We start from the raw sequence: 26,350 nt of genomic DNA, 5'->3' as shown, positions 1-26,350 counted from the left end.
GCAGCCCACCAGGCTCCCCCATCCCTGGGATTCTCCAGGCAAGAACACTGGAGTGGGTTGCCATTTCCTTCTCCAATGCATGAAGTGAAAAGTGAAAGTGAAGTTGGTCAGTCGTGTCCAACTCTTCGCAACCCCATGGACTGCAGCCCACCAGGCTCTTCTATCCATGGGATTTTCCAGGCAAGAGTACTGGAGAGGGGTGCCATTGCCTTCTCCACTGCTAGACTATAAAAGACATAAGGGCAGAAACCTTATACATCCTGCTCACTAGTCTCCTGTCAATACTCCAAACAGAGTGAGGGCCCAACAAACACTAGTGATCACTGAGAGCCAGTGCCAACAAAGGTCGTGGGGGTTAACAGCTCACAGAGAGCACCCACTTATTTTGTCTAACAGGCATAAGAAAAATTACATATAGCCGTGTTATCTTCTAGTCCTTCACTTCAATAATTCCCTTTTAAAGGTTGGTTTTTAAAAATTGTATTTATTTTTAATTGGAGGATAATTGTTTTATAATACTGTGATGGTTCCTACCAGACATTAACATGAATCAGTCATAGTTATACACGTGTCCCCCGCTCCTGGAACTCCTTCCCACCTCCCAGCCCTTTAGGTTGTCACAGAGTACAGGGTTGAGCTCCCTGCATCACACAGCCAAGTCTCACTAGCTGTCCATTTTACACATGGTAATGTATATGTTTGAATGCTACTCTCTCAATTCGTCGTCCCACCTTCTCCTTTCTCCACTGTGTCCACAAGTCTGTTTTCTATATCTGCATCTCCACTGCTGCCCTGCAGATCGGTCCATCAGCACCAGCTTTCTAGATTCCATATCTATGCATTAATATATAATATTTGTTTTTCTGACTGACTTACACTCTGTGTAATAGGTGTTCATCCACCTCATTAGCACTGACTCATGCCCTAGGTATTGTAAATAGGGCTGCAATGAACCCTGGGGTACATGTGTCTTTTTTTAAATTCTGGTTTTCTCAGAGTATATGCTCAGTAGTGGGATTGTTGGGTTATATGGTGAGCTATATCAATTTACATTCCCACCAACAATGCAAAAGGGTTCCCTTTTCTCCACACACTCTCCAGCATTTATTGTTTGTAAATTTTGGGATGATGGTCATTCAGGCCAGTGTAAGGTAGTATCTCATGAGATCTCATTGTAGTTTTGATTTGTATTTCTCTAATAATGAGAGATGTTGAGCATGTTTTCCTGTGTTTATTAGCCATCCGCAAGTCCTCTTTGGAGAACTGTCTGTTTAGCTCTTCTGCTCTCTTTTTGATTGGGTTGTCTGTTTTTCTGGTATTGAGCTGCTTATATATTTTGGAAATTAATTATTTGTCAGTTATTTCATTTGCTATTACTTTCTCCCATTCTGAGGGTTGTCTTTTCACCTTGTTTATAGTTTCCTTTGCTCTGCAAAAGCTTTTAAGTTTAATGAGGTCCCATTTATTTTTTTAATTTCCATTACTTTAGGAGGTGGGTCATAGAGGATCTTGCTTTGATTTATGTCAAGGAGTGTACTGCCTATGTTTTCTTCTAAGAGTTTTATAGTTTCTGGCCTTACATTTAAGTCTTTAATCCATTTTGAGTTTATTTTCATGTATGGTGTTAGGAGGTGTTCTAGTTTCATTCTTTTAGATAGGGGATACATGTAATAAAAACAAAAGCTCCACTTAGCCCTCACACACAGATAGGTTCCTACTAACAGAAGAGAGAAAACTATAATATTAAGAGTTTCAGGGGTGAATAATTAGAAGCTTCTTAGAAGCTGGCAGTCCAGTGGTTAGGACTCTGGGTTCTCACTGCCAAGGGTCTGGGTTTGATCCCAGTTGGGGAACTAGGAACTTAGTCCTGCGCTAAGCTGTGCATTACAGCCTAAAATTTAAAAAAAAGCAACCTAAAAAGACTCTGTTATATGACGTTTTATATGCTTCATGAGAATAAAAGTGGTCTTTGAAATTTCCTATGTACAAAGGCAAACTTTTCGAATTGAGCTCCTAATTTGTGAATAATCACAATATTTTTAAATTTAATTAATTATATTGGCTGTGCTGGGTGTTAGTTGTGACATCCAGGACCTTCATTCTTTGTTGCGGCATGTGGAATCTTTAGTTGCAGCACATGGGATCTAGTTCCCTGACCAGGGATCAAACCCAGATCCCCTGCATCAGAAGCACAGAGTCCTAGCCACTGGATCACCAGGGAAGGCCCACAGCTGCCCTATTTCAATTGCTTCCTTCTATATAATCTGGTAGTCTGCAACTTTCTGGGAAGATCATAACAGTCTGGAAAAATGCTCCTCACTAACTATCAGACTGACAGATGTCCTTGTTTATCAGACTGATATCAGGTACCTTTTAAGACATAAAGACAAAATCCTGCCCTCCACAGAAATGATTGAGAGTATAAGTCTCAAACTTTAATGTGCAGAGGAATCACCTGGGGATCGTAAAATACAGACGCTGATTCTGTAGGTCTGGGGTGGACCCTAAGAATCTATGACTCTAACAAATTCCCACGTGATGCCAGTGCTGCCAGCCTATACCCCCACACTTGAGGAGTAGCAAGAGTTTTCAGGGGTTCAAAAGCTCAGAGAAAATTTTTGCTGCAAGTTACAAACTTTGTACTTGCATTTAAATAGTAAGGATAATGCATATATCTTTAAATAGTTTCACATTATTTCTTCTCAAAACACTATACACTTTATATTTCCCAACTTTTTAAATCTAATAGTTATGGGAGTACATAGAAAATGACCACCCACTTCCACCCATAGTTCAAGATAACCAGCCACAGTCATGGCTGCAACAAAACATAACAAAATTTACATGCACCTCCTCAAAAGCCAATGTTACTCTGGGATGTCACTGGAATTGACTCCCAAGATGACAATGAAATCAAAGAGGATAAAATGAGAATCCTAGAAAGACCAAGAAAACAGTAAAAATAGTAATAATAATAAGCTCCTGGTAGCTTCTCCCCTTCTCAGCTCTTACAAAGGTGTCACAGTCTGGCTACAGGAATTACAGGCATCAGACTTACCTTGACAGCATTGGCCTGCACCTGAGGCACCTCGGCCATCCTCTGCAGATGTCTCAGCAACACCTCTTCAGTGAGGTCGTTCTCGGGCAGAAAATACTGATAGACATCATACTGCAACCTCCACCTGGAGTCCGGGCCCATCTTGACGTCACATGACGGAGGATCTGCGCCTCTAAAATCAACCAACAAAGCTGAACATTAATCTCTCATGCTACAAATCTCATCTACTAATGTAAAAAGGAATCAAAACTTCAAACTTCTGCAACAGCGATTCCCAGTTTGGCATCACTAAGGAAAGAGAAGTGGTATGTATGGTTAATTAACCAGATATGAGTATCAGTCAGGCTGCATCAGCTGCCAGCTTAGCTACGTGTTGGCCGTGTGTATGTGGGCAAGTCACTGAATCTCAACAACCCTTAGGGCACCACTCGGTAAAATAAGAACAACAGCCCCTTCTTCATAAAATTCTAAGGATTAAATGACATAGAACATAGAGTATTCAGTAGCACTGTGAATGATACACAGAGAGTATTCAAATGTTATCTATCATTACTCTTAAAGTAGAAATTAGGGCAGAGTTTTAATTAAAAGAATAAATCCTTACAAACATAGGCATGTTTCAAAGCTGCAGAATGCTTTCTTTTTTAATGTTTATTTATTTGGCTACATCCGGTTTTTGTTGCCACACATGGGATATTTGGTTGTAACGTGTGAACTCTTAGTTGAGGCATGCGGGTCTAGTTCCCTGAACAGGGATCAAACCCCAGCCTCCTGCACTGGGAGCACGGAGTCTTAGCCACTGGACCACCAGAGGAGTCCCCAAAATGCTTTCTATATTTAAAATTCTTTACAAAAACTAAGATGTACTTCTAAGCTCCTAATAAAGACAACATTTGGCTCTTCATAAGAAAGGAGGGAAACAATACTAACTGTAAACGACACTTTACGTATTAACAACAAAGCTTAAATTACTTCTGTTTGGGGAAAAAAAAAAAAGCAGTTCAAGTCTGCTAAGGAGAACTATGGATTTTGAGAGAATTTACTCAGTCTACACAACAGTGAGTCATGCTTATCCTAAAAAGAGTTTTGGGAGTTGGGAGACAGACATACCTCGCATAGCCTAGGTTTGCTGGAGCAAATTTGATAGTTGTTTCAAAGAAATTATACTCCAAGTAAATGTTTGGATCGATATCTACATCAAATTCCAAATTACAGCCACCAGGGATAGGATCTGGATGGGAAATCAGGAAGTTACTAAGAATTCTTATATATTCAAAGCACACTCAGAAAAACAGAACCCCACTCTTACAAGAACACCCAACACAGAAGTTCAGTGGAGAGCTTCTAGCTTTGTACTACCTCATGGACTGAGGGTAAAGTTATATGAGGTAATGGGCTGTGGAAGACCTTTTCTGTACAGAGCCAGATAGTAAATGTTTTAGAAGCTGTTCAGACTCTCTGGTCTCTGTGGCAGCTACTCAACCCTGCCCCGTGGCAGGAAAGCAACCTGATATGTTGCAACCTGATATGTTACATATCACAACAGATGATATGTAAGTGAACGGCTGTGTCCCAATAAGACTTTATGCACAAAACAGGCCGTGAGCTGGCTTTGCCTTGTGCTCTGCAGTTCGCCAACCTCTGCTTTAGAGTTGAAAACATCAGAAGAGACAGCGATTCTGAAGCTGGGGTCCAAGAATGGGTTTCAGGAGCCCCGTGAACACCTGGAAATTGTATGCCAACTGTTGAATATGTGCATTTCCTAAACACATTTTCTTTAGATTCTGAGAAGGTTTCATTAGATCCTGGTAAATAGAAAAAGGGTGTCCACTTTTCACTTAACTCTTTCAACAGGAAGAAAGATGGTGTCAACCTCTCCTCCTCGCTGGAAGAGTCTTTGTGTATACATAAAAGAGGAAAAAATAAAAGATCTCAAGAACCCCAGGTTCATGTATTAGACACAGCATGTGCACAATTAAACACAAAATAAATTTGGGGTATTTGCATGCCTGCATGCTAAGCCGCTTCAGTTGTGTCTGACTCTTTGTGACCCTGTGGACCATAGCCCACCTGGCTCCTCTGTCCATGGGATTCTCTAGGCAAGAATACTGGAGTGGGTTGCTATGCCCTCCTTCAAGGGATTTTCCCAGCCCAGGGATCAAACCCGCATCTCCTGCATTGGTAGGCAGGTTCTTTAACACTAACACCACCTGGGAATCCCCTTAGGGTATTTAATTTACATTCATAATATGGTTAAAACAGCTCTTATTAGGAATCCTATTCACAACCTTTAACCAAGACAAAACTTAAAGAAGTCACTTGACATTAGTTCAATTCCATGCAAAGAACTGTGTGTGGTGGGCTCAAGAGGAGAAGTTTAGACACAAGAAGGTAAACCAGTTTAAAGTACTTTAAGATCTCAGCTTCATAAACTCATTCAATCGCTCCCACAGCTGGTTCTTAATTTCCATCAACTGCTGGAATTCTGCAGCTCCGCAATGGAGACACCCAGTGTGCACCGCTTCCCAGTGGACTCTGCCCCAGAATTCTATGCTCTTCTTTCACACTCTTCTTTTCCTGTATTTACAAACATTTACCACACCCGAGAAAAGCATGTGTACTGTAACTGACACTCCACTGCTCATTAATTTTCTTTGTATACGGACCTTGATGAAAGCTTGACATCTATCATTTTTTTTAAATCAAGTGATTACCCTTTGGCTATATATATCTGTTTTTCTTCAACTCCCATCACTTTTTGGAATTCTACCTCCTTTTCTAGTTATTGCAACCTCGCCTTCCCTTTACCACCAAACTTCAAGAGAATGTAAATCTCCTCCCTTCACCTTCACTCCTCAATCACTACGATCTGGTTTTCATCCTCATGGTGTCACTAAAATGACTCTCATTAAAGGCCACCACTGACTCTGGATTGTGCCACCATAGGGACATTTTCAGTCACTCTCTTGACCTCTCTGCAAAGTCCTATTTACCACTTCTTATAATGCTGGGCATCCAGTCTCTTTTCTCACTGTCCTGTCTACTCCTTAGTCTTCTAATTATTCTTCAGCAAAACTGTGGCAGGCACTAGGAAATTATTTGCTATAATTTTCCTCCCTAAATCTCTAAGTTCATGCCTGGATGACCTCACTCACTTCCATGACTTTACTAACAGCTATTCTGCTGTTCAGTTGGATATCTAACCCCACTCCTCCACCCTAGGCCCTTATTTTCAGCTGCCTACTATGCAAGTCCATCCAGATGTCCTAAAAGTGTCTCAGAGTCAACGTGCCAAACTGAAGTCACCATGTAACCCCATCCCAACCACCTAGGACATCCAGCACCACAAATACCCCATCTGATCACTATTCTGATCATCTCCAAGCTGCCCAAATGGGAAGTCTGTGCTCCCCACTTTTAATAATCCATAACCACTGGTCATTGTATCTTGTGATTCCATATTCCAAATTTCTCAAATCCAGCCTGTCCTCTCTATCCCCTTCTCAGGGCCTCTGTTCAGATCTTCATTTCTCATTTTGAGTCCTGAAAGTTGTATTGTCTTGACTTTGTTATGCCCCCTCCAATCCACTCCCCGCATTGCTTCTAGGGTTAACCTTTTGAGAGAGGAAAGGCATCAGGTCATTTCCTCTGCTTCAAAAGTCTCTCTGCTGCCTCAGCAAAGAGTGAAGACCTCACATTATAAACTAGGACCTTCCCACTCTGGCTCCAGCCACATCCACTGTCCACCATTCTCCAAATACCCCATTCTTCTCCCACACCTTCCTTGGCCTAGAACCATCAACTAATGTGTGAGAACTATGTCTTGCCCTTTTTTTTTTTAATTTATTTTCAATTGAAGGATAATTGCTTTACAATATTGTATTGGTCTCAGCCATACATCAACATGAATCAACCCCTCCTCTTGACATGTCTGTCACAGTTTCTCCAAGGGCTCCTTCAGTGTTTTCCAAATGAAGACATGTGTTCTTCTAGTCCTAGTCCCTTCCTGGGCTTTCACTCATCATGCTAATTCTCTGACTCCCCTGCTGTTAAAACCTTTCTAATTCAAAGTACTATACTTATAATAAACACTTTTAATAGGATTATAGTTATCTCTAAATTCTCACCCACAAGTCCTGCATTCTGGACAGTAATAAGGAGTTGATGATAGAAAGGTTACCGCTTTCCGAGTAGGACAGTGGAATGGCCACATTTTGGACAGGCTCAGGGTCTAATGTCTCCAAGTGCCAAGTGCACATACTCTGCTCTGGTCTAAGAATGGAAACCAGTCCTTTGTCAGTGCCCGTCTCCGAGGCATTAGGAAGGAGAGTCTGCAACAAGGAAAGAAGAGTCATTGTGAATTAGCAGTTGAACAAAGTGCTTCAATGCCAGAGTGAATCTAGTGTGCATGCCCTATTCTAAAGCTTCTCAAAACCAAAAAGGGGTAAAAAAGACCTTCCTCAGATGATTAAAGAATTATTTTCACTTCTATGTGCGTGTACCCACAAATACACTGGAAGAATTATTTAAAATATACACTCTTTGATCAGGAATAGCAGATACACAATAACATTCCCAAGCTTTTCAGTCCCTTCAGTTAGGATTCACTATGTCAAGTACTTGGCTTCATGGGTGTTACTAGTGGTAAAAACTTGCCTGCCAATGCAGGAGACATAAGAGATGAGGGTACGATCCCTGGTTTGGGAGGATACCCTGGAGGAAGGGATGGCAACCCACTCCAGTATTCTTGTCTGGAGAATTCCACAGACAGAAGAGCCTAGCAGGCTACAGTCGATGGGGTCAACAAAGAGTCAGACAAGACTGAATTGACTTCGCACACATTTCAAGTACTAAGACTACTGGGTTAAGGACTTCCATGGACATGACAAAACTAAAACAGTTTAGTAACAAGTCTGATGTCCTTTATTCAACGGAACACCACTGATGGATTGGGGGAGGACAGGGCCTCACTAGATGTGGAGCATGCTTCCCAAGGGATGTGGGGCATGAACTAGCTTTTTAGAGCATTAGAAGAGCATGCTCGGTTAGGAGGTTGGGATTTAGTCAGAAGACGAGCAAGTCCTATTTTCTAGGGTAAAGTGAGCTGGCTAGGCTGAGCTGGAGGATTGTGATCAGTGTAAGTTAGGTTTCCTTGACAGGCATTCCCTGTAAGTGCAGTCTTAGGTTTAGATTTGTGACGTGGGCCAAGTCACTAGGGTGGCCTCCATTCGTGGTCCCAATATACAAATTAACTTGACCACTACCAAGACAAAAAATAGAAGCTCTGCCCCCGAAGAGTTCAGTCCTTGAAAAGTTTTTTAAAAAACAGAGTTATAATTTACATATTATAAATTACACATAGAGTATACCAATATACATTTTGATAAATGCAGGCACCTGGGAAACCATCACCAAGACAGTGAACACAGAGATCATTTTCTTTATGCCCTGTTCTTACTCTTCCTTACACCCCCATACTCTCTCATCCCCTTCCCCCATCTGCTGGGAAAGCTTCTTGAATAACAAAGTACTAAAGTTGAGAGGTAGTAGATTCAGAGTGTTTTCTTAAAGTTAAGGAAAAGACCCTGATGCTGCAAAAGATTGCGGGCAAGAGGAGAAGAGGGTGACAGAGGATGAGATGGTTAGATGACATCACTGACTCGATGGACATGAGTTTGAGCAAACTTTGGCAGATAGTGAAGGACAGGGAAGCCTGGTGGGCTGCAGTCCATGGGATCACAAAGACTCAAACACAACTGAGCAACTGAACAAGAAGGAAATGGGAAGAAAAAAGAGCCACATGAGTTTCAATTTGACAAGCATAAGAGAAAATGACCAAGGAACTTAAGGGTCAGAAGTTTCAAAGAACTCACTGCCAAGATGACCCCAAAACTCCAAGATGCCACAAGTCATCAGGAAGTTACAACAGAAACAGCTCTCTTCATGCAGACTACTCCCTTCTAGACTTATGCACAGTTCTGGTTATCATCTTCTCAGCAGTATAAATTTAGTGAGAACTAAAGGCAGCCCAAGAAAGGAACATGGTTATCATTAAGGATAACTAAGTGGCAGCCCACTCCAGTACTCTTCCTGGAAAATCCCATGGACGGAGGAGCCTGGTAGGCTGCAGTCCATGGGGTCACAAAGAGTCGGACAGGACTGAGCGACTTCACTTTCACTTTTCACTTTCATGCACTGGAGAAGGAAATGGCAACCCACTCCAGCGTTCTTGCCTGGAGAATCCCAGGGACGGTGGAGCCTGGTGGGCTGCCGTCTATGGGGTCGCACAGAGTCGGACACGACTGAAGCGACTTAGCAGCAGCAAGATCCTTTCTGCATGAAAACTGAGACCCAAGATGCTGCTCATCCAGGCCACTTTTGTCACATCAGTCATGCAGGTACCCCGTCACCTAAAGGGTTTCTTTAGGTGAAGGGGTTTCTTCACCGTTTCTTCCAAAGTAAAGATAAACATTAGGACTGCTTGGACAAACTGTTACAAGAATTAAATTAACTACATGGAAAATCAAATGCAAGGGGTCCTAACTAGGAGGCTCAATGCATTTCCAGAGACCCCCATGTAATTATACAGATGTAGTCATACATTCTGCCAGGTAGAGAGTCCACGATTTCAGCAGACACCAAGTCTTTGGCCCCAGGAGCTCAAGGATCACTGGTCTAGCACACACTGGGCATGCAATAAATATAACTGCATTTTTTTCTCCATCCCGTCTCTTCCTTCAAACGTTGTCTTTGCTGTGATGTTATTAAGAAGGAAATCGTCTTTGCTGTGATGTTATTAAGAAGGAAGTCATCTATGTGCCATTTTACTGTGTCTCCTAGGTAAGTGCCTGAATAGAAAGTTTCCCTTTGAATTTAGTGCCATAAAAAAACTTGGCTTCCCCCTGAAGAATGAGAATGTTTTTTCCTTCTAAGAAAGTTATGAAATTCAACATGCTTTGATTTCTGCTCTGGCTGCAAAGAACTCCCGGAAAATCAATGAATGGGTCATATACACTATTATATCTTCAACTAGTATAATTTATTTTTTCCTCGTTTCCTCGATCAAACCCTTCTACTTCTAGTCTATTACTTTTTGGCTGTGCTGGGTCTGAATTGCTGCATGGGCTTTTCTCTACTTGTGGCGAGCAGGGACTACTCTCTAGTTGCAGGGCATAGGCTTCTCATGATGGTGGCTTCCCTTGTGGCAGAGCACCAGCTCTAGGGTGCTCAGGCTGCAGCAGGTGCAGCACATGGGCTCGCTAGTTGTGGCTCCCAGGCTCTAGAGCACAGCTCAACAGTTCTGGCGCATGGGCTTAGTTGTGCTCCGTGGCATGTAGGATCTTCCTGAATCAGGGATTGAACCCATGTCTCTTGCATTGGCAGGAGGACTCTTTACCACAGAGCCTGCAGGAAAGCCCCCATATCTAGTCTATCAAACCACCACACACACACACACATCTTCAAAACGTTTGTGGTAGGGGCAGGAAGGCAGGAACAAAAATTATAAAACACTTAGTGTGAAAGACACAACGACCAATGTCCATAAAATATATAGAGACTGGATGAAGACAGCTTCGTTTAGCAAATTCCAGAATAATAGAAGGTAGGCTTGTGCTGTGCTGAGTTTCTCAGTCGTGTCTGACCCTTTGCGACCCCCATGGACTGTAGCCCGCCAGGCTCCTCTGTCCATGGGGATTCTCCAGGCAAGAATATTGGAGTCCATTGCCATACCCTCCTTCAGGGGGATCTTCCCAACCCAGGAATCGAACCAGGGTCTCCTGCACTGCAGGCGGACTCTTTACCAGCTGAGCTACAAGGGAAGCCAAAAGGTAGGCTGAGGACAGACAAAAATGCAGTACAACTTCATACAGAGTGAAATTCATGTATTAGTCTAAGGGGTCATATGGACTAAAAATAAGTAGGTCTGTAAAGGGTAACAGAAATGGCAAAGCCTTAATGGCTTCAGCTGATTCAGGATATTTGAAAACTTCCCAGAGACGAGGTTGAGGCTCAGGGGTTTAGTGAGGACCTCTGTAAGAGGGTCCCAAATGCTGCTGGGAGCACAGCACTGCTCTGGTTAAACTAAGAGTTAGGATTCTTTTGTTTCAATGAAACTCTAAAGAATAAAGCTGATCCTATTACGTGTCTTAGTAAACTTCAAGGCTAATGGCTAAAAGACCACAGAAATCCATTAAAATGTATTCTGAGGTAAAAACCACTGAGGACCCAGTAGAATTAAGAAAAAGAAAAGGTGGGAAATATGGGGAAAGCTTAACTGCAGGCAGGAGACATTTGGTACAAGCTGCCCTCCCCCCAAACTCAGCAGCATCACCCCTTTTAGGTCAGAGGTCACTATTCAAGAAAGGCGTGAAATATTCACCTCCTAGCCAGCCTAATGACAGGACTCAATCTTGATCTTTTAAAAATTTAACACATAAAGAGGCGTTAATTTCTAATGCTCACACTAAATACAAGATACCAAACTGTGGAAATGACTTTTATGGAAGTAACTCTTTGTACTTACCTCAGAAAAAGAAATTGTTGTATTCTGATACTGTGAGTGTATTTGGAAAAGAACAAAAGTGACATTGCTGGAAATATGACGCAAAATAGCTTCCTCTGGAAAGGGCTTCTTGAGCTCCAGGTATCTAAATTTCCCCACAGAAAATTCCAGAAGACCTACAAGGGGAGAAATGTTTCATTATAACATTCATACCTCTCTGTAACCAATTTGTAGGAATTGTATACTTAAACACACATGCAAGGTTAATTTAATCCTCAGAAAAAACTGTTGAGCCCTATTCACTAATGAGGACAATGAAGCTTAAAAGGCAGAAGCAGCAACCCCTCAACCCCCTCATAAACCTCCCCCCACCCACGCCCAAGGTGACTCATCTGGGAAGGGTGGAACTGAGAACTGAAGGGGAAGAAAGGTTATTTCCAAAGATGCAAACACCAGGATGTTCAAGGTGCTCGGCTTCCAGAGCCCAGGAAAATCCCTCTTTTGGTAGCAGCAATAACAGCTCTATTCAGAACAGAATCCCTGAATTTAAGGATTAACAGCCCTCATGAGTTACCACCGATTGTAAGTGCACTGGTACTAAAGAATATATTCTGAAATCAGTCCAGAAATTAAAAGACGCTTACTCCTTGGAAGGAAAGTTATGACCAACCTAGATAGCATATTCAAAAGCAGAGACATTACTTTGCCAACAAAGGTCCATCTAGTCAAGGCTATGGTTTTTCCAGTGGTCATGTATGGATGTGAGAGTTGGACTGTGAAGAAGGCTGAGCGCCAAAGAATTGATGCCTTTGAACTGTGGTGTTGGAGAAGACTCTTGAGAGTCCCTTGGACTGCAAGGAGATCCAACCAGTCCATTCTAAAGGAGATCAGTCCTGGGTGCTCTTTGGGAGGAATGATGCTAAAGCTGAAACTCCAGTACTTTGGCCACCTCATGCGAAGAGTTGACTCATTGGAAAAGACTCTGATGTTGGGAGGGATTGGGGGCAGGAGAAGGGGACGATAGAGGATGAGATGGTTGGATGGCATCACTGACTCGATGGACGTGAGTTTGAGTGAACTCCAGGAGTTGGTGATAGATAGGGAGGCCTGGCGTGCTGTAATTTATAGGGTCACAAAGAGTCGGACATGACTGAGTGACTGAACTGAACTGAGAGAGACACATCTGGCTTCAGTTTTATCCCACCCTTTACTAGCTATGTGATCTCAGAAAAGTTACTTAATTCCCTTAAACCTCAATGTCTTCATCTGTCTAATAGGACTATATTACTCAGCTTGTAAAGGAAAGTGTCATCAATGTGGGCAAAAATGTATATTGAGTGTCCACACCAGGTACTTCATGAAAAACAGGTCTTCAAGGAGTTTTTTGTTTGTTGAAGGATCGAGTTCAGAGTCCACATAAAAGGTAGGCTATAACGAGTTTTCCAACACCTCATCTAGGCTTTCCCACCTGCTGACCTGCCTCCACTGTCTGGATGTATTTCATTCACTCTGTGTGTCTTCCTTGTAGCTGCTCACCACTTCTCTTCTTTTCCAACCTAATTCTCAAGGAATCCACTAAATGGCTGCTTTGACTTCTGTGTGGTTCTGGGTTCCCATCTCACCCTCTGCCCTAGAGTCAGTGTATCTCTGCATAAACAGCAGAGTTCACAAGCATTATATAAGCTGGCTTGTGTGTCGGAGTCTAAAAATAAACAAAAAGATTTCAATTTAATATAGATGAAAAGGAGTCGATGAGGTAAAGATTATATTCACCAGAGTCTTAGAGTGGATTAATCTTTTTTTTTTTTAAAGAAAGAAATTTGAGTCAGTTGGAGCTGAATGAAACACTCCAGACACTAAATAACTTCCTAACTCATTCTTATGTACCATTTCCAAAGAAAACTAACTTTTTCAATACTTTCTGCTGTTTTTGTTGTTAACAGCAAGTACTCCATCTGGATGATTAAAAAACAAGTAACAGCAAGTACTCCATCTGGATGTTGTTAACAGCAAGTACTCCATCTGGATGATTAAAAAAAAGAGACTATTAAGAAAGGCTAACCAAGAAAGCCAAACAGAACATATAAATAGTGGATGAGAATAAAGGTTTTTGTTGTTGTTGTTGTTTAGTTCCTAAGTTGAATCCAACTCTTTGCAACCCCCTGGACTGTAGCCCATCAGATTCCTCTGTCCATGGGATTTCCCAGGCAAAAATATGGGAGTGGGCTGCCATTTCCTTCCTCAGAGGATCTTCCCAACCTGGGAATAGAACCCATGTCTCCTGCTTGGCAGACACTGAGCCACCCGAGAGGCCCAGAATAAAAGTTACTCTCTAGAGTACCTTTGTAACTTAATTCTTTAACTGATGACAAAAGGTTATTTGTGGTTATAATTTCTAAAAATCCAGAGAAAATTTTAATGAATGTGGTGTATTTTTTATTTATGTAACAAGAAAGACATTTCATCTTTTATGTGGAACAAAACTCCAGCCCAAATAGAGGTAAAAATATTAACAAGTGACTAATAGAATCAACAGAAAAAGTGGTGAGTTTCCTGTTTTGTTTTTTTAAAGGGAGTAAGGAAAGCACTTTAATATATCCTAGGCCTTCCCATCACCATGATTACTCTATTGTGCTCAGTCTCTAAGTCATGTCCAACTCTTTGCGACCCCATGGATGTTAGCCCACTATCCATGGGATTTCTCAGGCAAGAACACTGGAGCAGGTTGCCCTTTCCGTCTCCAGATTACTTTACGAGGAAACCAAAATTATATATAAAATTAAGTGGATCTCAGGAAATGGCCCTAAAAACCTTTCATGTTTTGCACTTTAATTTTGGTATCATCCATCCGCCATCTTCCAAGTCTTAAAATTATCCATAAATTCTAGTCTGCAAAACTCAGAGCAGGATCAATTTGTTTTCCTAGGAATCAATTAGATTTCCATCCTTGAACTGTCCACAGCACTCAGTTCATTTACTGGCCTGCATTTTCTAGTTACATTTTCAGTTTTTGTGTTTTCAGAGCCTCCCCACTCCATTTTCTCTATTTGACAAATATTTATTTAAGTATTCTGCTGAACTAGTCACTCTGCCTCTTGGGTATTGTGACCAAAACTGATGTAAGCAAATTCATAAAGGTTATTATCACTTAACACTTAAATTTGCACCTAAGCCTGTCTTGGAAACTCTTTTGATAATCTTTATCTCTGTCTCCCATTACATGGGCCTTGAATCAAAATGCTCTGTAGAACCTTTCAGTCAGTTCAGTCACTCAGTCATGTCCAGCTCCTTGTGACCCCATGGACTGCAGCACGCCAGGCTTCCCTGTCCATCACCAACTCTCAGAGCTTGCACAAACTCATGTCCATTGAGTTGGTGATGCCATCCAACTATCCCATCCTCTGTTGTCCCCTTCTCCTCCTGCCTTCAATCTTTCCCAGCATCAGGGTCTTTTCCAGTGAGGCAATTCTTCGCATCAAGTGGCCAAAGGATTGGAGTTTCAGCTTCAGCATCTGTCCTTCCAATGAGTATTCAGGACTGATTTCCTTTAGGATTGACTGATTTGATCTTCTTGCAATCCAAGGGACTCTCAAGAATCTTCTCCAACACCACAGTTCAAAAGCATCAATTCTTCAGTGCTCAGTTTTCTTTACAGTCCAACTCTCACATCCATACATGACTACTGGAAAAACCATTTCTAAACTTTACAAGCCCTAAAAGAGATTGATGCTATCAACTAGTGAAATCTTGGTTTTCTTAACCTTTCCTTAATCTATCACAACTCAGAAATACTTGGAGAAGCAAAAACTTCCAGTGATTTAAAAGACAGAAGGGAAAGACACAACCATAGAAATAAAAATATATTACTAAACAACTGGTAACTTAACAAAATAACTAGAGGTAATAAAAGTAGGTATTTCTGGGAACGTATGCTAAGTGATTTTTCTTTTCTTTTTTTTTTTTGGACTATGTGATCTTAGTTCCACAACAGGGACTGAACATGGGCCCTCCCCACTGAAAGTGCAGAGTTCTAACCACTAGAGCATCAGAGAATTCTCCCAAGTTTTCTTTACACATTTTATTGTTTATAAAATTTCTACAGTGATCATGAGGTGTTCTTACCAGAAAGAAAATGCACAATCTGGAGAAAATCTCCTTCTTTGATGGCACTCAAAACACAAGTTCTACCTTAACTCTTCTTCTGAAACTTATAAAATAGGGACACATCCAACCTAGATAAAATGGCGACACTCTCAACGCTTCTGTCACTTATGTTCTTCCCTCAAAATGGTAACATTTTTTTCAGATCATATATAACCATATTTAAAAAGGCTGATCATATTTAAAAATAAGATCATGCCATCACTTCATGGCAAATAGATGGGGAAAGAATGGAAATAGTGAGAGACTTTATTTTCTTGGGTTCCAAAATCACTGCAGATGGTGACTGCAGCCATGAAATTAAAAGATGCTTGCTCTTTGGAAGAAAAGCTATGACAAACCTAGACAGCGTATTAAAAAGCACAGACATTACTTTGCCAACAAAGGTGTGTATAGTCAAAACTATGATTTTTTTCAGTAGTAATGTATGGATGTGAGTTGGATAATAAAAATGGCTGAGCGCCAAAGAATTGATGCCTTCGAACTGTGGTGCTGGAGAAGACTCTTGAAAGTCCCTTGGAATGTAAGGACATCAAACCAGTCAATTCTAAAGGAAATCAACCCTGAATATTCATTAGAAGGATGGCTGCTAAAGCTGAAGCTCCAATACTTTGGCCACCGGATGAGAAGGACTGACTCACTAGAAAAGACCCTGACGCTGAGAAAGACTGAAGGCAAAAGGCGAAAGGGACAACAGGGGATGAGACAATTGAATGGCATCACCGACTCAGTGTACATGAGTTTGAGCAAGCTCCAGGAGTTGGTGATGGACAGGGAAGCCTGGTGTGCTGCAGTCCATGGAGTCGCACAGAGTCAGACACGACTGAACAACAACAACAACAATGCAAGAAATGTAGAGAAAGTTAATTCCTCCAGCAAGTACACTGTGCAGAAAAACTTACTATTAACAGATTGGTATAATCCTCCAGGATTTAGGAGATATCAGCATAAGCATCTCCATGTAAATGGGAAAAAGAAAAACACAAATATGTCTTGGTATAGCCCATCTTCTAGATCTTAGGTATCTTTCCACATCAACAGACAATCCTAGTTTTACCAGTTTAAAGGTTATATAACATTACATTCTATGTCACCATGATTATTCAACCAATCTTTTATTATTTTTTGATGTAAACCATTTTTAAAGTCTTTATTGAATTTGTAACAATACTGCTTCTGTTTTATGTTTTGGTTTTTACGGTCGAGAGGCATGTGAGATCTTAGCTGCCCAACCAAGGATCAAACCCATACCCTGCATTGGAAGGCAAAGTCTTAACCACTGGAATGCCAAGGAAGTCCCCAACCAATCCCTTATTAATAAATATATACGCTGTTACCATTCCAGCATGAATAATAAATAAGAAATAAAATTTTGCTGTTGTATAGTCACTACGTCGTGTCTGACTCTTTTGTAACAGCATGGACCCACAAAGCTCCTCTGTCCATGGGATTTTCCAGCCAAGAAAACTGGAGTGAGTTGCCATTTCCCACTCCAGGGAATCGTGCCAACCCAGGAATCAGACTCAGGTATCGAACCCAGGTTTTCTGCATCTCCTGCGTTGCAAATGGATACTTTACCGCTGAGCCACCTAGGAAGCACAAGAAATAAAATCATTCTATATATATCTTACCAAAAAATATATATATACATATATGTGTATATATCAGCAATACACCTACTTGAGAAGGTTTTTGCTGTGACAGTGTAGCAGATCACCTTTGATCCTAAATGGTTAAAATATCTAAGAAGTCTTGTTCTCCTTAAGAGAATGAGAAATGAAAACAAACAGCTTCTGTAAGAAAATATAATGACCAGCACCAAAACAGTAAGTGACAGCCCTTGCTTCTGACTTCTTCAAGAAAAACATGTAGCATTTCAGAAACAATTACAACTTTCATCTATTACTTTACAGATTTCCAAAAGCTTCCAAAAGGAAGACGATGCCTCACCAGCCCTCTTTCCCCAGTCAAATGCCTCTGGCAAGAACCAAGCAGAAGCCAGAGAACAAAGGGGAGAGACACTGCATTTAACAAACTGGTTAAATATTTAACAAACCAGTCACTTGACAAATAAGTAAGGGTATTAAAAGCATGTATCTCTGGGGTATACTTTAAATAATATTTTCTTTACACATTCCCTGTTTTTCATATTTTCTATAGTACTCATGAGGTGTCCTTATTAGAAAGCAATTTTCAGTTGTACATTACAATTATCTGAAGGTGCTTTTTTAAAGATATTATTGCCTGGATTCCTCTCTAGATCAGTTAAATCAAAATCCTTGGGGTTAGGGCCCAAGTATCAGTTACAAAGCACATATTTATTGTAATAAATGCATGCAGATAAGGGTACAAAGTTTACACATCCAGGTCAAGAAACAGCATTCTAACCTCTTCTTCCAGTCACTGTCTCTTCCCTCCTTCCCAGAGGTAACCGTGATCCTCACTTCTAAAACCACAGATGGGCTCTTTGGGAAATTTAATTAAACAGACTCATACGTCATGAATTCTTTTATGGCTGGTTTTTAAGAAATCAACATCTTATTTGTGAGATTCATCCCAGTTGCTGTAGTAACCACTATTCACTCACTTCCATTGTTGTATGTGTCCCGAAATAAACGCACCACAATGTAGTTATCTATTCTGTTAATGAACACTTGGATTATTTCTAGTTTGGAGTAATTATAAATCACTCCATTTAAGCATTCTTGTATGTATCTTTTGGTGTACATGTACACATTTCTACTGGGAGAACCTATGAGTAGAATTATCAGGATACAGGGTTTACTTATGTTCAATTTTAGTAGGTATTCTCCTAGTTATCCAACATTGTTTTGCCAATTTTGACCCTCATCAATCCATGAAAGAGCATTTCAGTAATCCAAGATGCTCACCAACACTTGGTAAGAATAGTTTGTTTTACTTATTGGCTATTTAAATATCCTCTCTGTGAAAGGGTCTTGTTGTCTAGCCTCTCAGTTGTATCCGACTCTTTGTGACTTCATCGACTGTAGCCCACCAGGCTCTTCTGTCCATGGGATTTCCCAGACAAGAATACTGGAGTAGGTTACCATTTCCTTCTCCAATAAGAGAGTCTATTTAAGCCTTCTGCCCATGTGAAAAACTGGATTATCTGTCCTTACTGAATTTTAGGAACTCTGTAGGCATCACTGATACGAGTATTCTGTCAGATATGTTACAAATATCTTCTCCACTCTTATAGCTTGTCTTTTCACTCTCCTGTTACCTTGAGATGAAGAGAAGTTTTCGTTTTCATGTAGTCCCGTTTCTCAAGTGTTTCCTTTATTATTTTAAAGAATTATCTGCCAGCATAATTCAAGATCATACAGATACATTCCCCATGTTAACCTCTAGAACTTTGTTCTGCCTTTCACATTGAAGTCTAAAATCAACCTGAAACTGACTTTTACATAGGGTGTGAGGCTAGAGTCAAGGTTCATTTCCCATAGGAATATCCTGCTGACATAGCAACTTTGTTGAAAGTAGTTTTCCTACTGCTCAGAAATTCCACCTCTGACATAGGTCGAGTGACCAGGTGTGGGTTTCTGAACTCTTAACTTTGTACCATTGGTCTATTTGCCTATCCTAACATCAATATCACAGTCTTAATTTCTGCCCCAAATTTGTTCTTCAAGACTGTCTTGACTATTTTTTGCCCTTTTTCATTTCCACATAAATGTTAGAAAGCAACTTGTCAATTTTCACAAAACAAAACAAAAACCTGTAGAAATTTGATTGGGATGGCACTGAAAGTATTAATTTAGGAAGAAATGATATCTTTATAATATTTTTATAACACGGGAGTCTTCTGTGATTTTGAGATATCCCTCTATTAAGTTTCTTAATTTATCTCAAGAACATTGTATAGTTTTCTGTGTAGAGACTGTTTCATATTCCATTACAATCATCTCTAAATATTTAATGTTTCTTGATGGTATTATAAATTTGCTTTTTATTTTATATTTCAATTTCTAGTTGTCTCTTTATCAACATGCCTTTTTTCAAGGCACTCCAGGTGATTCTAATGTTCTTCCAGGTGTGAGAACTCCTAACACAATGCTTGATGAACCAGGGAAGGATAATTATATATTTTCCTATCCTTAGTTACCTTTATCTAACTTCTGTGTGAAAATTCTTTGGCAGCATTACACAGGCAATCCAAGAGCCATTTCACAATTTTTATAGAAGGTTGCATGTTAAACCAGTTACGGTTTGAGTCCTGACTTGCAGGGCTTTGTCATATTTGATATTTCAGGGCCTCAAACAGTCCCAGGCAACTGACTGGCACATGATAAGTGTTTGGTAAATGATGGCTGAATTTTGTGACCTTGGGCAAGGAATTATTTCCTCTGGACCTCAGTTCCCTCGTGGTAAAATGCAGGCAACTGTACTGCATACATCAAATGGCTGCTAAAAGTATCAAATGGGAAAAATATTTGTAAACTATCCAGTACTGCACAACAAAACATCATTATTAACTTCCATTGGCTTTCCAGTGTTTCAGAGGTTCATGTAGTTACCAATAAAAAAATATGAAGGCAGTCAGTATGGTTCTGTTACAAATACACTAGTGAAAAGAAGAGGTCTAACATGGATAAATGCCCAGCATATCCATTATAAACAGCATTGAGAAAGTGACTTCCATAGAGTGGCAGGGAAAAACACTGAAAGTCAAGATGACTTTAACAATCCCACCTGGCAGAAACTGCATTCAATCACTAGTCATAAAAACATACATGGCAAAAGAAGACACACATACAAAACACATCCTGAAGAGGTTAACAGGAACTTAACTGCACCTCAAAGTCATCTGGAAAAGGATGCATCAGAAACATTTTATGAGGGATATTTAGGTCTTATGACTTGGGGGTGGGTGGGAAAGACAGCACATCAAAGGATATTACAGGGCAAATGGCTATCAGGAGACAGAGCACTCAGGTTGTAGCTCTTCTCTAAAAGGCAGTACCTCTGCCTTTTCGGCCAAAAATATTTCTTGCCATCTAACCCACAGCAGGGGATCCTTTTCTATTTTCATAGTCTTCTTCCTTTCCTACCCCAGAGTCATTTTTTATTTTCAATATGTGTGTGTGGAAAAAAAAAATGTGTGTGTGTGTGTGCACGTGCTCAGTGGCTCAATCATGTCTGACTTTGCAACCCTATGGACTGCAACCCACCAAGCTCCTCTGTCCATGGGATTTCCCAGACAAGAACACTGGACTGGCTTGCCATTTCCTCTTCCAGGGGATCTTCCCAACCCAGGGATTGATCAAACTCATGTCCCCTGCATTGCAGGTGGATTCTTTACCACTGAGCCACCTGGGAATGCCTTCTTACCAATAATACCATTCTAAAAGGAGCTGCCTAATTCCAATATTTTCCTTTTCTTTCTCAATCAGAACCTAAATGTGCAACCTTAACATTTTCCAACTCTTCCTTTTTACTATTTTACTAAAACATATCGCTTTACGTATGTGCTTTAACACAACAAATTGTAGGAGAGATCTGTCAACACTTCATAATTCTCTTCAGATGGAGTATTAAAAATAGTTCTGCCACTTGAGCTGGCTGGCATTCAACTGCCCTCCCAATTTCTCACTGATACCTTCTTATGGATTTTCATTAGCCCTAAAAGATGAAAAGAAATACAAACATATACACACTTTTGAGAGAAAGAGAACACTTGCAACTAACTACACAAGTGGCCTGCAAGGCACTTGAGAAGGTTCAAAGGGCACGATGCTAAACTCCAATTACTGGGTAAGTTCCATGTGAGTTACTAGATATGAACCTGAAATAATACTGAATTAAAGGTGTTTAAGGGTAGCAGGGAACCGGCACTCCAAGAGAAGGGAAAACTGTTTAGATGTATGATTCATCTCCTGTGCCCCACTGGTCACCATCCTCAGACATCCTAGAAACTCAATCTCCTACCTTTAAAGTTTCCCTTAGCTTCTAAACCACCACACAAGGTATCAAGTTAGCTTATCCTGCTATAAAATGGGTAAATCCTTCTAACTTATGGCACTTGCTCCCTGGTGGCTCAGCTGTAAAGAATCCGCCTGCAACGCGGGAGACCTGGGCTCGATCCCTGGGTTGGGAAGATCCCCTGGAGAAGGGAAAGGCTACCCACTCCAGTATTCTGGCCTGGAGAATTCCATGGACTCTATAGTCCATGGGGTCGCAAAGAGTTGGACACGAGTGAGCGACTTTCACTCACTCACTTCACTCAAGTTATCAGAATCTTCCAATAGAAATCCAGCCGTTTTCCAGGAGGATCATGCAAGTGCTGAAGTGTCTGTTAATTCCCACTCTGATCTCTACCTGACAGATGTGGAGAATATCAGGTTTCATTACCGCTCAGCAGTCAAGTTCCCACATGCTGCCCTTCTCCTACCCAGAACAACAATACTGATGCAAGGGCAGAAGAATAACGTGGCTGAGGAAATGCTAGTGCTGTAATCACAGAAAGGAGGTGAGAAACAGCATCCGAAAAACATTAATTTCTCAAATTACTTCACGAGTCTGATCATCTGCACACTCTAATCTCTCAGACTCTTCTCCTTGGAAGAATGGAGCTGGCCTGATGAGGAAGGGAGAAGAGATTCTATTTCAAGGAATAAGAATTCAGAGAAGAATTAAGGGTAGAGCACCATACTAGATAAAGCATTATCATTGGAGGGCAGCTTTGTAGAAGGGGAGGACCATGAAATTTACATGACACACGGGTTCATAGCTACCTGTGCCCCACTGAGCTGTTTACTCCTGTAGTGAGCATCATCCTGGGTCTCAGCTTCATCCTCCACCAGTGAGGGACAGTAATTATCTCATAGGGTTGTGAGGCGTGAACAACACTGCCATGAAAAGCACCTGGCACACACTGCACGCAGTGAATGTGAGTGCCCTGTTAGAAACAAGGCTTTTTTTCCTTTTTCTTCAAAAGTATAACTGCCCTTTTCAGCTTTGGTCTTAAGTCCTAGGCAAAAATTCTAGGATTCAGTTTGCACAGAACGTTTCACAGATAAGCATTTAGAAGCACAATCACATTTATTCAGAAAATGTCATGTTTCAGAACTACAACTAGTCTCTTAAGCTCAATACATAACCAAAATACGCTTGACCTCACGACACGGAAAAGCACATGATTATCAGCTTGGTACAATTAGTGCTTTTTACAGTTTACATTAACAAAACACCAACTAGTGCTAAGATCCATTCACCAAGCACATGACCTATGAACTGAAGTCCCATTCTGGGTTCACTTTTCCTCTGAAACTCCGCCGAGGATAACGAATTTGAAAAGCATCTAGATTGGGGGAGTACAAGAACCGCGGCAGCTTGGCCTTATTAAGCTTCGCAGTCCAGAGGTTCAGATGAGCCACTTGCGAGCAAGGGGGTGTTTTACGGTGTTAAATTAAACCTGCAAACATGGCTACGCCGTAAGGGAGAGAATAATGTGTCTGAACAAGCGGGTTTCCTATCTCTTCCCATTTCCCCAGTATAGATTAGGAGGTTGACAGTAGGGCCTTCTTAGCCAATAGGACTTGCCTCCTGCAGGAAAGGATCTCGATCCATTCCTGCCAGTTCTGAACGCACCGCCTCCCCGGCGTAGTGGACTGACCCCAAGGGCGGATTTTGACTCTGCAATAAATGCAAGACCAAGTTTGGGTTGCAGAAGTCAGGCGCCCCCGACCTTACCCTCGCTGGAGTTTCCGACGATCTCAGCTCCGCCGGCCCCCCGGGTTACCGAAGCCAGCACCACGATGAGAAGCAGCCGAAGGAGCCCCATTGCTGCCCGGGCCGGGCCCCGCCGTCTCGCCAGCGCTACCCTGGGTCGCCCGCGCCTGGGGCCATCACTTCTCAGATGCACTCGCTGCACACCTGCCAGCCCCGAAGAGCCCGCGCGCCCGGGGCCCAGCAGACCGTTCCAGTTCCGGCAATTAGCCCGGCTGCGCGGCCTCTCACCCACTCCAGACCTTCACTTCACGGCCGCTGGGCCTCGGGGGCGGGGACTGGGCCGGGCCTGGGCGGGGGCGACCGGGGCCGAGGGCGGGCCGGGGCGGGGCCGGGAGCCGCGCGGGATCCGGGGGCTTGTCCGGGCAGCGCGAGCCTTGTTTCGGCTGGCCAAGCTTCTCAGACTCCCACCCCGGGGGGCATCGGCGACTTCAGGAAGTTCTCTGGTGTAACCTGTGTCTCTCAACTTTGGTATCTTTGCACTTACGAAAGCCACCGTTCGAGGAAAAAAAAATAACCCTTTCTTTTGCGGCCTAACGTCTCCGGTACCACGTTTAACGGTCCTTTGCAAAAGGGAAAAAAAAGAGGAATCTGGTGATCAAAACGCTAGAGATGATCGTTTCTCCCTGTCGCAATTACCTTAGCCTCCAGGGAGAGGTTAGTATGAAAATATGGGGGCGATGCTGTGTCTGTAGTACTTATTGCGATAGTGATGAGCGCCACGCTTAAAATTGAAGTTTCGTTTTCTCCAAGCGAAGACTCAAGACCTTCATCTGAACTTCCTCTCTCAAATTTTATACCCGAGGGCTGTTTAAAGAACAGTGGTCCATGTGATTAGATGGCTCGCGAGACGATGGTGGAATTAGGTTTATAGATTTAAAGTTATTTGGGGAAGAGTGCCCTGCTTTATTTTTCCTGCTCTTTCACTTTTTTGAGGATTTCCCTGGTGGCTCAGACGGTAAAGCATCTGCCTAGAAAGCGGGAAACCTGGTTTCGATCCTGGGGTCAGGAGGATCCTTTGGAGAAGGAAATGGCAACCCACTCCTGAGCGACTTCTCTTACTTTTTCAGTTATGTATTTCAATGAACAATCATGTTGAAAGTTACATATTTGGTTAATCCACTACTAAACTAAAAACCCGGAGAAGGCAATGGCACCCCACTCCAGTACGCTTGCCTGGAAAATCCCATGGGCGGAGGAGCCTGGTGGGCTGCAGTCCATGGGGTTGCTAGGAGTCAGACAAAACTGAGCGACTTCACTTTCACTTTTCACTTTCATGCATTGGAGAAGGCAATGGCAACCCACTCCAGTGTTCTTGCCTGGAGAATCCCAGGGACGGGGGAGCCTGGTGTCTATGGGGTTGCACAGAGTCAGACACGACTGAAGTGACTTAGCAGCACAGCAGCAAACTAAAAACCTATAGCAATCACCATAATATTAACAGGCACAAGTCTTTTCCTGTCCTTCCTCTGCCTGGTCTAAATGTTCACAGCTGCAGTACTACTGTTTATTCCTATGGTTTTTATTACTGTCCTCATTCCAGTAACTCTCAATAGATGAAATACCAAGAGGATGATAGGAGCAATTATAAGGGTAGCATCTGGATCCACGGATGGAGCATGCAATAAACTGTGTCTGATAACTGATTAACTGTATCAGGGAGGGAGGATTACAACTCTCACATTGTCACAAGATCTTAAAAGAGCTAGAGGAAATACATGTTAAAAACAAATTGGGACTTCTCTGATGGCACAGTGGATGAGAGTCTGCCTGCCAATGCAGGAGACATGGGTTCAATCCCTGGGCCAGGAGGATTCTAAAGCTGTGACTAAGCCCATGTACCACAACTGCTGAGTCCATGCTCTAGAGCTGGAGAGCCAGAACTTTGGAGCTCACGGTGCTGCAAGTACTGAAACCTGTGCTCAACAAGGGGCGAGGCCACCACAGTGAGGAACCTGCACACCACAACTAAGAGTAGCTCCCACTCTTCAACTCTAGGAAAAGATGGCTAGAAGTAATGACCCAGCATAACCAAAAAATAAATTATATATCTCAGCTCTCCCACTCTTTTAAGAATTTATTTGAGCAAAAATCTCTTGGAATCTAGCAGCATGAAAGTGGAGGAACTTACTAAGCAAAAAAGCAAAGGAGGAAGCCATAAAGAAAAAGATGGGTAGATTTGGCTACTTAACATTTTTAATTGTATTAAAGTCAAAAACACCATAAGCAATATGATCAAGTTGATAGCCAAAAATAAAAGTTAGCAAACAATATGAATAGGGAATCTTAAAAAAATAAAAAGCAATCAACACATGAAAAATAAGTTCAAATTTACTAGTAACAAACATACATACAAAATCAAGTCAAGAAACTAAGCTGCAAATATTTTAAAAGAACAAGAACTTTGAGTGAGGATGAAAGATTTGAGAAGACATTCTATGATGGAACTGCTAAGTCACTTCAGTCGTGTCCAACTCTGTGTGACCCCACAGACGGCAGCCCACCAGGCTCCCCCATCCCTGGGATTCTCCAGGCAAGAACACTGGAGTGGGTTGCCATTTCCTTCTCCAATGCAGGAAAGTGAAAAGTGAAAGTGAAGTCGCTCAGTTGTGTCTGACTCCTAGCAACCCCATGGACTGCAGCCCACCAGGCTCCTCAATCCATGGGATTTTCCAGGCAAGAGTACTGGAGTGGGGTGCCATTGCCTTCTCCGATGATGGAACTAGTGACAGTGTAATTTCATACACCTTTTTATAGCATGAGCTGCATCAAAAATCTTAAAAATACTAATAGCTTTAGTGTGATAATTACACTTTTAGATTTAAGTATGTAAATATGTATAAAAATTTTATATATATAGTGTACAAAACTGTTCAATG

At 41.8% G+C, this 26,350-nt stretch overlaps 1 protein-coding gene across 1 annotated transcript in view; it reads right to left on the bottom strand.

Moving 5' to 3' along the window:
- Positions 1-23,752, bottom strand: part of TM7SF3 (transmembrane 7 superfamily member 3) — a 41,983-nt gene extending 18,231 nt beyond the window's left edge. The window contains exons 1-5 of the mRNA XM_019961424.2: positions 23,436-23,752; positions 11,583-11,737; positions 7,239-7,389; positions 4,169-4,289; positions 3,059-3,230 (exon numbers count right to left, since the gene is read on the bottom strand). Coding sequence (XP_019816983.1) covers positions 3,059-3,230; positions 4,169-4,289; positions 7,239-7,389; positions 11,583-11,737; positions 23,436-23,526 — 690 coding nt within the window. The 5' untranslated portion in view covers positions 23,527-23,752. The remainder of the gene's footprint in view (positions 1-3,058; positions 3,231-4,168; positions 4,290-7,238; positions 7,390-11,582; positions 11,738-23,435) is intronic.
- Between the last annotated feature and the right edge of the window lie 2,598 nt (positions 23,753-26,350).

Source organism: Bos indicus, chromosome 5, assembly GCF_029378745.1.
Source record: "Bos indicus isolate NIAB-ARS_2022 breed Sahiwal x Tharparkar chromosome 5, NIAB-ARS_B.indTharparkar_mat_pri_1.0, whole genome shotgun sequence".
NCBI lineage: Eukaryota > Metazoa > Chordata > Mammalia > Artiodactyla > Bovidae > Bos > Bos indicus.
The sequence above is the reverse complement of the archived record's forward strand: the minus strand, read 5'-3'. Positions and strand labels throughout refer to the sequence as shown.